This window comes from Neomonachus schauinslandi, chromosome 13 (assembly GCF_002201575.2).
Source record: "Neomonachus schauinslandi chromosome 13, ASM220157v2, whole genome shotgun sequence".
In the NCBI taxonomy this organism is placed as follows: Eukaryota; Metazoa; Chordata; class Mammalia; order Carnivora; family Phocidae; genus Neomonachus; species Neomonachus schauinslandi.
Genome location: NC_058415.1, coordinates 6,859,133 through 6,871,516, shown reverse-complemented (window position 1 = coordinate 6,871,516; position 12,384 = coordinate 6,859,133). Strand labels below are relative to the sequence as shown.

Here is a 12,384-nt window from a genome sequence, read left to right as displayed (position 1 = left end):
AGCAAGGGGGTGGCAGAAAGTGGTAGAATGAGGTTGAGAGACAAAACAGACCAGGGTTTGGAAATTGAATCTGACACTCATTAGCTTTTCTGAGCCTCGGTGTCCTTAGCAAAAAAAAAGAAAAAAGTGGGCAGGAGGCCAAATGCCTTCCCCAAATAATGAAATGAGATGCAGATAATAACAGCCGGTACTTACCGAGACTTCCTTTGTGCCAGGCACTGACATAAAGTGCTTGCAATGTGCTAACTTCCCTCCGCTCAGGACAGTAACGTTACAAAGCAGATACCGTAACTGCCTCCGATACACAGACGGACAGACACACAAAGGGGCTCTAAGTCGTTTTGTCCCAGTCACTCACCCATTAGATGGCAGAACCAGGATTCAAATCCAGGTGTTCTCACTCCAGAGCCCTCACTATGGTGCCCTGGGAAGCACCTGATGCAGCGCTGGCAAACTGAGCACTCAACAAAGGAATGAAAAAATGAGGGAGCCCAGGCAGCAAGAAGGAAAAAATGCTTTATTCCACTTCTCTACTGGGATCCCAAGTCTCCTAAAGTTAGATGGTAAGGTCTTTACAAGGCTGTAGCTCTCCCTCAATGTTGCCCTTGTCCTGGCCTCCTCTGTGGAAGAACCTAGAATAAATCACCCGCCACACCCGTTCACGCTAAGCAGGACCGGCAGAAACACAGCCCCGCTGGTTCAGAAGCTTCCCAACCAATCACAACCCAACACGTGTCCTTCAACTCTTAACCTTAGCGCAAACACTCTACCTTGCCGGAGGTCTCTCTTCTCCCTCTTCCCTTTAAAGTCCTAATTCTGGGGGCGTCTAGGTGGTGCAGTGGGTTAAGCGTCCAACTCTTGCTTTCGGCTCAGGTCGTGATATCAGGGTTGTGAGATCGAGCCCTGCGTCAGGCTCCGCGCTGAGCACCGAGTCCACTTGAGATTCTCTCTCTCCCTCTCTCTGCCCCTCCCACTCATGCTCTTTCTCTCTAAAATAAATCTTTTAAAAAATAATAAAGTCCTAATTCTGGTAACTCGGCAGTCTGGCAGCCCCCAAATCCCCTTCACCATATCCGGGGCAGGCCCTGGTGGCCTTCAGTGCTGTCACCCTGGAGTTCCTGGTGTTGAAATGAAGGTTCCCTGACCCCCCGGCTCATGTGGCCCTCCCACACAGACAAAGCAAATCCAGCCCATACATTATGCTTACTGCCTGTCTCATGAGAGGCAAAGCTGTGGTCCCCCCAGAGCCACAGAGAGCAGCAAACAAACCCCAGCAGGTGATTCTTACAGGTAGATGAGGAGGGCTGATAGTAAACCATGGGCAACAGGGCACTTTTAAAATAAAGCTAAGAAAAATACATACTTAGGGGAGTGCTGGAGGATCACTCTAAAAGATACAGAATCCCCAGGGGAAAATTTCAGACTGGGATCTCCTTACTCTGCTCAAGAAGCTTGGACAACCCACCCACCCTGAAAATGACCCATTTGCACCAAGGAAAAGCTCTGGTCCTAGGCATGACGCTGTTTATGCCAAGTTTCCTAGCTCTGAAGGTGAAACTTAGCATAGGCTTTTCGCTCTAACGAACAAATCAGCTCCAGCTGCCCCGGGCCCAGCGTGCAGGGGCCGGTGGGAGCAGACCCAAGCAGCCGCGGGGTGAAGCACTTCTCATTGCCCACCAGGTTCCCAGTACCTGGGAGCTCCAAACCTGCATGTCCCCGAGGAGTGCGGGTATGGGTCACCTACTCAGAGGACAGCAGCACCAGTGGGACCACTGGTCACCCATGGACAGGAAGGCGTGCCCTTTCCTCAGGCTGCCCCCCGAACAGGCCAGAGGGCTGGAACTGATGGAGTAGTCGTGGCCATTATTAAGAGCAGCCGGGCACTCGGGAGCTAGGCTGAGCTTGCACACGTAACGCATCAATCCTTCAGTTATGCATTTAAAATCAACCACCTTCTTTTATGTTAAAAGTATTGTGTGCACTCTCATTTTTTAAATCTTATTTAGAATGCGGGGTCTGTAGGTTTCAGCGAACTTTGGGTCAGTCAAGCGACTTCAGGAAAATGGCCTTTTTGTACAGTGGCTTTTGCGTGGAGGGCCCAGGAGATTTTCCCAGAGCCTCTGCAAACCCAGACCCCTATCACACCTGCTTGGAAAATATGCTCCAGGCTTTGACAGATCTGCAACTGTGCAAGTCAAAAAAGGATAATAAACCAAAGCCAGACAGGTGGGAATATTTTATCATGTTTAAAGACACAGATCTTCCCAAAGAAATCCCAATCCATCACAAAATTATTCACATTCTTATATACCCCAAAAGCAAAATACCTCAACTGCAATCCTGGCCCCAAGGTGATTCCTCAAAATGGAAATAATTCCTTGAGACATAAGAAGGTAAAATAAGAATAAACAATAGCATTAGCGGATCAGAAAGTGAAAAAAAGACTGATTTGCAAAACAGAAACAAAAAAACAGAAAAGACTTTAAATAAGAATGGGCATTTAAGATCTTACACCTCAACTGAATCAAGGAGTTATGTTCAAACCATTTCAGAAAAACTGAACAGCGACTGTCCCGGCGTATATTTGAGCGGTAACTGACATGACATGGGATACCAATCCACTAGAACGGGATTCCTCGAGCGGCTTACGTCCTTTGTAAGTGGTTCTTTTCTGAGCCTTGTGTCACAGCCTTCATGTAACACAGTATTTTTTATTTTTAATGAGTACTCAACATCAAAATAACTGGCTATAGTCTCAGACACATCGGAAAGAGATAAGCAGGTGTAATCAAACATTTGTCTGTTTTCCGAATTGGATGAACTGCTTGTTGTAACATGCACACCTTTACTTGGCTGAAAGTCTGAGAAGAGAATAAATGAACTTTGTTTTATTGTTTTTGTAAGGTTTTTCTTCTCCTTTATTAATGTTGTTTTCCTAATTTACCTCCCAAACCAATTCCTGGGGTCATAATGAGAGAAGGAAATTTAACTCTCACTGAATCCTTTAAACACTAAAAGGGATTTAGGGCATGGTAGAGGAAGATGCCAAGTGAAGGAAAGACCAAGGCTCTCGTTTTCAGGCCCCTCGCTCTGGGCCTGTCCCTGCCAAGACAAATGCGCTTCCAGCCCCACATCATCCAGGCCCATCCTCCCCCTCCTCCTGCTCCCTCAGTCTGTGCGAGCATTTCACCAGGGTGCCCTTCTAACTCATTTTAAATCTGGTTTTGGCAGTCATATTTGCAGAGTGTATTTACTTAAAGTAGCTCTTTCAGAGAAATATTTGAGGAAGGTTTTGTTCCTCGTATAAATTTATTAAGCACTGCTGGAAAAAAGGTGGGAGGCAGGTAGGTGACAGAAGGAGTGGTTTTAAACTGTAGTCCAAAGAAACTAGTCTCCTCTTACAAATGTATCCTAGAAAGTGAGCCTTTGGAGCAAGATCTGAATTCTCCAGACATAAGGCTCCCTCTTCCTAAGTTTCCAGTGGACTTAGTGTAAATCAAGCCTAACACTAAAAAACAAACAACAAAAAACAAATTTACCAAAAAGAAAATCAGGTTGACAGTCTTTTTCTGGAGGATTTATCAGGTTATTCCTCTAAATAGCAGCTTCCTCTAGTTCGTGTAAAATCTCAGTTGAGGAAGGAAGGATGGAAGGAGGGAGGGAGGGAGGAATGGGGCGAGGGAGGAATGGGGCGAGGGAGGGCAGGAGGAGGGGGAAAGGAGGGAAGGCAGGGGATAGGGGGAGGGAAAGAGGGCAGGGGAAGGGGGGAGGGAGAGGAGGATGGAAGGAAAAATTTTAAAACTTTTCAAGAACACACCCAGTGGGGCGCCTTCGTGGCTCAGTTGATTATGCGTCTGCCTTCAGCTCAGGTCATGATCCCAGGGTCCTGGGATCGAGCCCCACATCGGGTTCCCTGCTCAGCGGAGATTCTGCTTCTCCCTCTGCCCCTCCACCCACTTGTGCTTCCTCTCTATCTCTCAAATAAAGTAAAATCTTAAAAAAAAAATCACCCAGTGCCACAAATGGGGAAGCACCTGAAAAGGCGTCCTGACACTTTCATTAGAATTCTAAAAAGTGCTTTCTAAATGAAAAAGCACCTGCCACCCAACTATGGTTATTTTCTAGTTGGAGCTCAAAACAAACACATCAACCAACTATAACACAAATTCTCCGACTTGACAAGAAAATATGAGCCCCACACAGGAAACACTTTAATCAACGACTCTTACCTGGGCACAAAAGACTGAGTACAGGGTTTGATTTGACAAAACAACAAAAACTGTTGTTCATTTCTCTAAGGACGTGTCAGTTGGCTCCATGAGTGAGTTCTCCGTGACGTTCCTCCAGCTTTCCTTCAGTTCCCCTTGTGAAATTGGAAATTTCACACACTACACGTGGTACAGAGAAAAAGGCAAACCATCAGCACCCAGGAGAAGGTGATGTCACTCTAGCTACTTGGCACGTAGCCCTACCTGGGATCCCTCGGGGTCTGAGCCTGCTCTACAGCCCCAGGGCAGGAGGAGGCGACCTTGGGGAGCAGGACAGAGCAGCTCCGTGACCTTGGGCAAGTTACCAGCCTCTTTGCATCATATCAGGATGAGGATAAGCCGAGTATCCACCTCTTAGTGTCCTGAGGACTTCACACAGTCCTCGGGTCGTAGTGAATGCACAGAAACTGCGCTGAGCTGTTAAGCATGCCCCCATCCTATTCTATGGAACAGGAACATATTTTTGAGCACAGAGAGAGTCAGTATAGGATTGGGGGGCTGTTCCAAGTCCCCCATCGCAAGGTGCTTGCAGCCGTCTGCAAGATTCTCAATCCTAAATGTGTATCGGAATCTTCCGAAGAACATCTATAAAAATACCCTTTCCAGGCACCACCCAAAGAGATTCCAATTAAATTGGTCCAGAGTGAGGCCCAGGATGAGAATTTTGCAGAGCCCCCCAGGTGATTCTAATATTCAGAGGCCCGCTGACCCCGGAATGTGCCTCGTGATCTGGGTGCACGGCCACCACCTGTGTGGTCTGTCGGCCTGGCAAGACCAGAGGTCCTGGGATGAAGGGAGGTGTGTCATTATCCACTGTATCCATCCCCCTAAGCCACCAAATAACAGGCCCCTCAGAAGCTGTGACTGAATCAGAGAGCCAGGGTCCCTGAGGTCGGAGCTGGGCATCTGTAGGCTGGTTTGCTTTTTGCTTTGGTTGTAACACAGATGAAGGGACCCCTGGGAGACGGGGTACCATGGCTCTTGCCTGCCCACTGGGGACAAGTGAGGGTGGAAGCCGTACCAGCCACTGTCTTAGGACCTGGAGGCCTTAATGAGCTGTGACAGAGCAGAAACCAACATTCTAATTATTTTTATCCTTTTCTGGTTTCTTTCTTGGTTTATTTCCATTTTGCTCCTCGTTGATTTGAGAGAGGTTTCTGTGCTACAATTCTTGTCTGCGTCTGAGGACATGAGGCCTGAGTTCCTTGGCCACCCTCCGGCTGGGGGCATGCCCAGGGGAGCGGCTCCTGCTGCAGGCCAGCCACGGTGGTGGGACACTCAGTGGGTCAGAGCTGGGGCCATCTGGTCAGTCTCTGTCCCCTTCTTGGGAGGGTTATCATAAGGAAAACCAACTACAATACAACGTTGGAGGAATAAGGTGCTAAGTGGAGGCAGGCTTGGGAGCAGAGGGCAGAGGGCCTGGGTCTGCCTGAGGGACCAGGAGGTGTCACAGAGGGGGGGTCCCTGCAAGCCCGTCCTTGAAAGCAGAGTCTCAGTGAGCTCATGCCAGACATGGGCAGTCAGCCCCCACCCTTGGTAAGGACCGTGACACAGAGACAATCCTTCCTTCCAGAACTAGGAATAATTCCGGTGGGGGGGGGGGGCAGGTAGGAAGTGGTTTATGGGATTTTTTTTTTTTGGTGGCAAAATTCACCTAACACAAAATTTTGTTTATGTTCATAAAATTTTAACCATTTTAAAGTATACACGGGATCATCTATTTTATACCAAAAGTACCAAGTCCCAAATCATCCAGAATAAGGAGAAATAGACGCATTCCAAAGGCCCCTCCCCCCATTCTTCCACCCATTCCCTTGTCAGACAATTAGATTCACTGTTTTGGGCTCAAGAATCACTGGCCCTTCTGGGGTAAGAATCTACTGTTTCATTTCCCCCAGTCTTGAGATCACTAGGAATCCAGGAGAGGGATGCCTGCTCAACAGCAAAAGAGCAGAAGTGGAAAAGGCAAGGGATAAGAACTAGAGCTGCAAGCAGGAGGGAGTCTTTGAGAAAAGCAGGGCCGGGGACAAGTAGTGGGAGCCCACTGGGTCTTCTGCAGATGCTCCTCTCCAGGGCTGTCTTCCTGACCTGTGGGGGGACCCTAGCCGTCCCATTTTGGCAGCTCGATCTTGCTGGTTTGGATCCTCCCTGGATTCACTAAGATACTCAGCATCCTTCTAATAAATGCCCTGTTTGCTTAAGACGAACCAAAGTCACCTGTGTTTCTTTTTTTTTTTTAAAGATTTTATTTATTTGACAGAGAGAGACACAGCGAGAGAGGGAACACAGGCAGGGGGAGTGGGAGAGGGAGAAGCAGGCTTCCCGCCGAGCAGGGAGCCCGATGCGGGGCTCGATCCCAGGACCCTGGGATCATGACCCGAGCTGAAGGCAGACACTTAACGACTGAGCCACCCAGGAGCACCCCACCTGTGTTTCTTTACAACCACCAACACTTCCACTAACACGGCCCTCTAGCACCCCTGCCTCACCATGAATGCATGACCCAAAATGGGAGGGGGGTGGGGGTGGTATGGAGAGCTTCCAGAGAAGGCCTACGAGCACATTCCAAACCACCGGGTGGGAACTAGTGTCATGAAGGAAACCCATTTTCTTTTTTTGCTTTGTTTTTTTTAAGTAAACTCCACCCCCAACATGGGGCTTGAACTCATGACTCTGAGATCAAGAGTTGCACGCTCCACTGACTGAGCCTATCAGGAGCCCCAAAGAAACCCACTTTCTAAGAGAGAAGTTACTCATTTTTTTTCTTCCCTTCTCTCTGTCCCCTCCCATCAGCATCCACGTATCAGCTGGTTTTATGTAACTTGATGTCCCCCATGCTGAAAGTCAACACAATTTGGCATTTGGCCATTATGTTGGCCATGTTCCCATTGTGGTCATTATGTGGGCTATGTTCCGTAAAACCGCCTAATAAATACCTAGATTACTGTTTTGGCAACTGGAGATTAAGTGGCCCAGAATCCATCCTTTCATCAACCAAGCAGAACGTCCTGAGGTAGAAGCCTACAGAATGGGCTGTTACGGAGCTGTCCTCCACATTCCTCGGTGCTGATGGCGGGGAGTCCTGGCCAGCCTGGGGGCAAGGCGGCTTGTGCCCTGAGGCATGAACAGCCCTTGAGCCAGACTTTCAGGAGCCTGACTGCATGAACACCTAGCATATCATCCCACACTCCTTCATGGCTTAAAAAGATTCGTGATGGTTGTGATGTTGCTAGGATGATGTTGCTCCATATACAACAGCATGGGATCCTCACGGGAGATGATCAAGGTCCACAGACCCTGCTCGGATCCAAAGGGCTCTGCTCTTTCTCCCCAGGGCTCCCCTATCACACCCTCTAGGTTTGGGGAGGCAATGGGATGTAATCGTTTAATAGCATGGTTGCTGGGGCGCCTGGGTGGCTCAGTCAGTTAAGCGGCTGCCTTCGGCTCAGATCCTGATCCCAGGGTCCTGGAATCGAGCCCCACATCGCGCTCCCTGCTCAGCGGGGAGCCTGCTTCTCCCTCTCCCACTCCCCCAGCTTATGTTCCCTCTCTCACTGTGTCTCTCTTTGTCGAATAAATAAATAAAATCTTAAAAAAAAAAAAATCACTCATGGAAGGGGCACCTGGGTGGCTCAGTCGTTAAGCGTCTGGTCATGATCCCAGGGTCCTGGGATCGAGTCCCGCATCAGGGCTCCATGCTCAGCGGGGTGCCTGCTTCTCCCTCTCCCTCTGCGTTTTCCCCGTTTGTGCTCTTGCTTGCGCATGCGCGCTCTCTCTCTCTCAAATAAATATAAATATAAATCCTTAGAAAAAATTAAAATAAATATAAATATAAATAAAATTATATTTATATTTATATAAATTATATATATAAATATTATATTTATATAATAATAATTTATATAATATATAATATATAATAATTTATATAATAAAAATTATATATATAAATATAAATTAAATTAAAATAAATATAAATCCTTAAAAAATTTTTTAATAAACAAAAAATAAAAGCAGGGTTGCTGAAGCCAGACCACCCAGATTCATATTCCTAGACATGCCATTCACTGGCCACGTGACCTTGAGCAAGGCACCTAAACCTCCCCATGCCTCAGTTTCCCTATCTGTGAAACGGAACTAATGATAGAACCTACTTCATAGGGGTGTTGTGAGAATTAGATATGAACTCATCTAATGCATGTGAAGTGTTTGCACCAGTTCCTGGCGCTCCGGAAGCACTTCATAAGGAAGAGCTATCATAATTCCAGGCCTGGGTAGAAAGGGACAAGAAGAGAACACCTCAGGAGTGACGTCACCCCACAGTATGGCCGACTGCTGACCACAGACCCGAATTCTACAGCTGCCTCGTCACCCCATTCCACACTCACTCACGAAAAAATATCTACTCGGCGCCAACCACAGTGGCAGGTCACGTGCTACAAGGGTGGTTGCAGGGTGGCAGGAGGGGGAGTTAGGTTCTCGCTCAGGGCACACTCCTGGCATATGGAGTTGACTTCATCTACGTTAAATGGGATTCCACTGCTGGGTGCCAAAGCTGGCTATAAACTAGTGAGCACGAGAGAGTCCCTGACCTTGAGAAGGTTTCATTAGTAGAAGGGGCAATCAACCCCTTATAAAACCATCAACCCATATACAAATATAAAAACAAATGGTGTCTGCTTTAGGAAAGAAAAGGGCAGGGCGCTAAAAAGGTATACCATGGAGGGGAAGGAAGTGTCCTGCAAAGTCATGAGACCAGAGGATAAAGAGAAGTGATCCAAGTAGGACCAGGAAGCAGTATTCCAGATAGAGAGCGTAACAGGTGCAAAGGCCCTGTGGCAGGAAAAAGCCTGTGTTCCAGGAGCTAGAAGAGGTATCATGACAGAAGAGGGGAGGCAAGGAGGGGAGAGACAGAGACTGGCCTGGCAGACCACAGACACATGTGCTATCGTTCTCCTGTGTGGTTTTTGGGGTCTCCGCCCCATCTCCTGCCCACCACATTTTCTAGTTACTTCATCCTGACAGCAGGAAATTATTTAAGCAAATCAACATAAGAAGCAGCACTTAAGCTGCTTACTTACATAAGACAGCAGCTTAAAAATATCTCTGTTCATGCACTGGGTATTCCTTCAGCGGGTAGCTTGGTCTTTCAGTGATATACTTTGCTTCAGAGACAGAATATTCCTATAACAAAAGCCAAGCCAGCAACTGTGTTACTCATAGTGTCACATAAATCAATGCTACTCAGATGCGTGGTTTTGCATTTAAAAGGCCCATGGACCCCATGCGTGCCGTACACGGGGTGTTTACTATACGCGTGTGCATGCAGATACTTTCTTCTTTCTTGTTCTTCTCCCTCCCTCCCTTCTTTTCCTTCTTTTTACATTTTAAAGGGATTCCCTTACTTGATTGGAAATTAACAAAGCAAAGCCAACGACTTTGCCAAGAGGAAGCAGAGTAATTTACAACCCCGACCCGTGAAAATCAATATTCATTCATAAGTGTCATCCTATAAATCTGGGCTATGCCTGTGTTTAAATAAGTCAAGACCAAGACGACCCCTTTGACCATGACACAGTATCCTTAAACCCAACCTAGCCGGCGCACCTGGGTGGCTCAGTTGGTTAAGCGACTGCCTTCGGCTCAGGTCATGATCCTGGAGTCCCGGGATCGAGTCCCGCATTGGGCTCCCTGCTCAGCAGGGAGCCTGCTTCTCCCTCTGACCCTCCCCCCTCTCATGTGCTCTCTGTCTCTCTCATTCTCTCTGTCTCAAATAAATAAATAAAATCTTAAAAAATAAAATAAAAATAAAATAAAATAAAATAAAAAAACCCAACCTAACCTTTGCTAACCTTTCATGGAATTCTTTTGAAATGATGACCGGTCCCTTGGCTAATGGCTACACATCCACAGTAGACAAAGTACTGGGTGTATCTATCTATGGGTTAGAAACCACACCCCACACGTCAAACAGCCAAAACACCTTATCCACTTTTAACATTTTCTTCCACATTGTAGCCTCACACAGACCACAACTTCTGGGGACCAGGATTCCTGTGCACAGTGCAAGGGGTTGGGCTTCGGGCCAGGGAGACTGTCTTCTCTCCTTGAAAGGATGGAGCTCCCTCTTGCTGCAGGACCTCTGCCTAAACTCGCTAGGACTCATCGCTCAGACGGAAGCTCCCTTGTGTCTTCCTCAGGGAAACCTGCCCTGATTCCCCACCGAGTCAAATACCCCCTCTCAGACACTCTCAGGACACCAGGCACCCTCCTTGGGAAGTGTCACAATTTTACATTTATCTCTGGGGTTACTTGATTAATGTCTGTCTCCTCACCCCACCCCCCAGCCCCAGACCAGACGTCCCAGTTCCCCTATGATTTTGTCAGCAGAGATTCCGTCGTCTCAGAAGCCCTACCTTGTGTAGGTGTTGCTGAGCTCTGTGGGGTGTCAGGAGACTGCACACCCTTTCGTGGGTCTTCCTCCACGAGGACTGAAAGCAAGGGTGGAACCTGCCCAACACAGGAAACCAGGGTTGAGTATTATGCAGCTGCTAAAAAGGATCCTTCAAGTACACTGTGGGTTGATATTTATAACTTAATAGCAAGAAGCAGCAGTAACATGCAAAATAGGATACATAGTGCACTGTCAGGGTCTTCATTAACCCTACGCATAAGATACACACTGACAATAAAAGCAACCACAATGTGAAGAATGGCTTGTGTTTGCCTGTGTGGCTGTGAGTGATTCTTCTTTGTACTTTACTGAGCATTTCAGATACTTCTCTCAAGAATCAATCCTGCTTTTATGCTTAGAAATTTAATCCACAAATGTTTAACACAAAACGTAACCCCGACTGTTTTCCACCGCAAGCATTGTATGTTTCATCTCATTTACTTCAGGCTGCTCAGACCCAAACTTAACCACAGATCATACCAGTGCCCTCTGGTTCCTCAGACGGGAGGCATCTACTCCCTTCCACAGCTCCCCCTGCCTGGAATGCTGCCACCCCAACCCCGACTCCCCACTCGTGTGAACCCCTACCCACCTTCAGAGCTCAGTCCAATCACTGACTGCTCACCAAAGTCCTTCCCAAGCCCCTTCCGGAAGAGGAAGTTGGCTACCCTGCTACCTGCACTTGGAGTCCATTTCCCCCTCGTTCACGGCACTTCACCAGTGACCCCTGGTCAGTATTTGCTTAATGTCTGTGGATGCCCCTAGACTGAAGCTGGCATGGGGAATCCTAGGTGAACGGCTCATCCCAGGGCCTCGTAGGTACTGAATACCACTGTAGGTATTTGATATTTCTTGAGTGACTGGATTCATCCCTTCATTCATTCATCTTTGGGAGGGGAGTGGGTACCAAGGCCTAAACTCTGAGACAGAATTGGCCATTTGATTATGAAAAACACAAATACCATTTTCCAAAGATTCCTAAAGAATTTTAGCAATGTGGATACAATCATTCTCTTTAGTTAATGTACGATAAACATTGGACAGTCCTGGGCAAGCCAGATGGCCTTTCCGTGACTGTGTTTTCCCTTGTCACAGTTGATCATGGCCTTATTTACAAATTCATGGTCAAATTAGTTCCAAAGCTCTCCATTTAGAGTGACTTTGGGCACACAGAATTTGCTGATTCATCAGAGGTAGAAGATACAAATCTGCTCTGCAGCCAGAGTTACCATCCTCCAGTCAAATGTGCTAACTCCTGAGAATGAACTTGCAAAAGCTCCCCACTGCCTTCCAACAAAACCCAAACTCCTTAGCTTGGCTTCCACAGTCCCTCAGACCCTCAGCCTTGGCACTCACTATTCCCCCAAGCTGGTCTAACTTCTAGAAGCTGCCAGTGCTCCGTGCCTTCTCACCTCCCATCCCTCCCCTCCCTCCCCTCCATTAACTCTATCAAAATCCAATCCGCATCCCTCAAGGCCCACATGGAAATACCACCTCCTTCATGATGCATTCCAGAAGTGCCTTCCTTCCTCCTCCTTTCTACTCTGATAACATTTGGTCCATACTATTCTTTTTTTTTTTTTTTTTTTTTAAAGATTTTATTTATTTATTTGACAGCGAGAGACACAGAGAGAGAGACACAAGCAGGGGGAGTGGGAGAGG

General features: G+C 47.5%; 1 protein-coding gene across 3 annotated transcripts in view; it reads right to left on the bottom strand.

Annotated features, from left to right (window-relative positions):
• Positions 1-9,362: 9,362 nt before the first annotated feature.
• SPATA6L (spermatogenesis associated 6 like) overlaps positions 9,363-12,384 on the bottom strand; it is a 42,900-nt gene continuing 39,878 nt past the window's right edge. For all 3 annotated transcript variants that reach the window (XM_044920404.1, XM_044920405.1, XM_021694351.1), the window contains 2 exons: positions 10,685-10,778; positions 9,363-9,452 (listed from right to left, as the gene is read on the bottom strand). In XM_044920404.1, coding sequence (XP_044776339.1) covers positions 9,363-9,452; positions 10,685-10,778 — 184 coding nt within the window. The remainder of the gene's footprint in view (positions 9,453-10,684; positions 10,779-12,384) is intronic.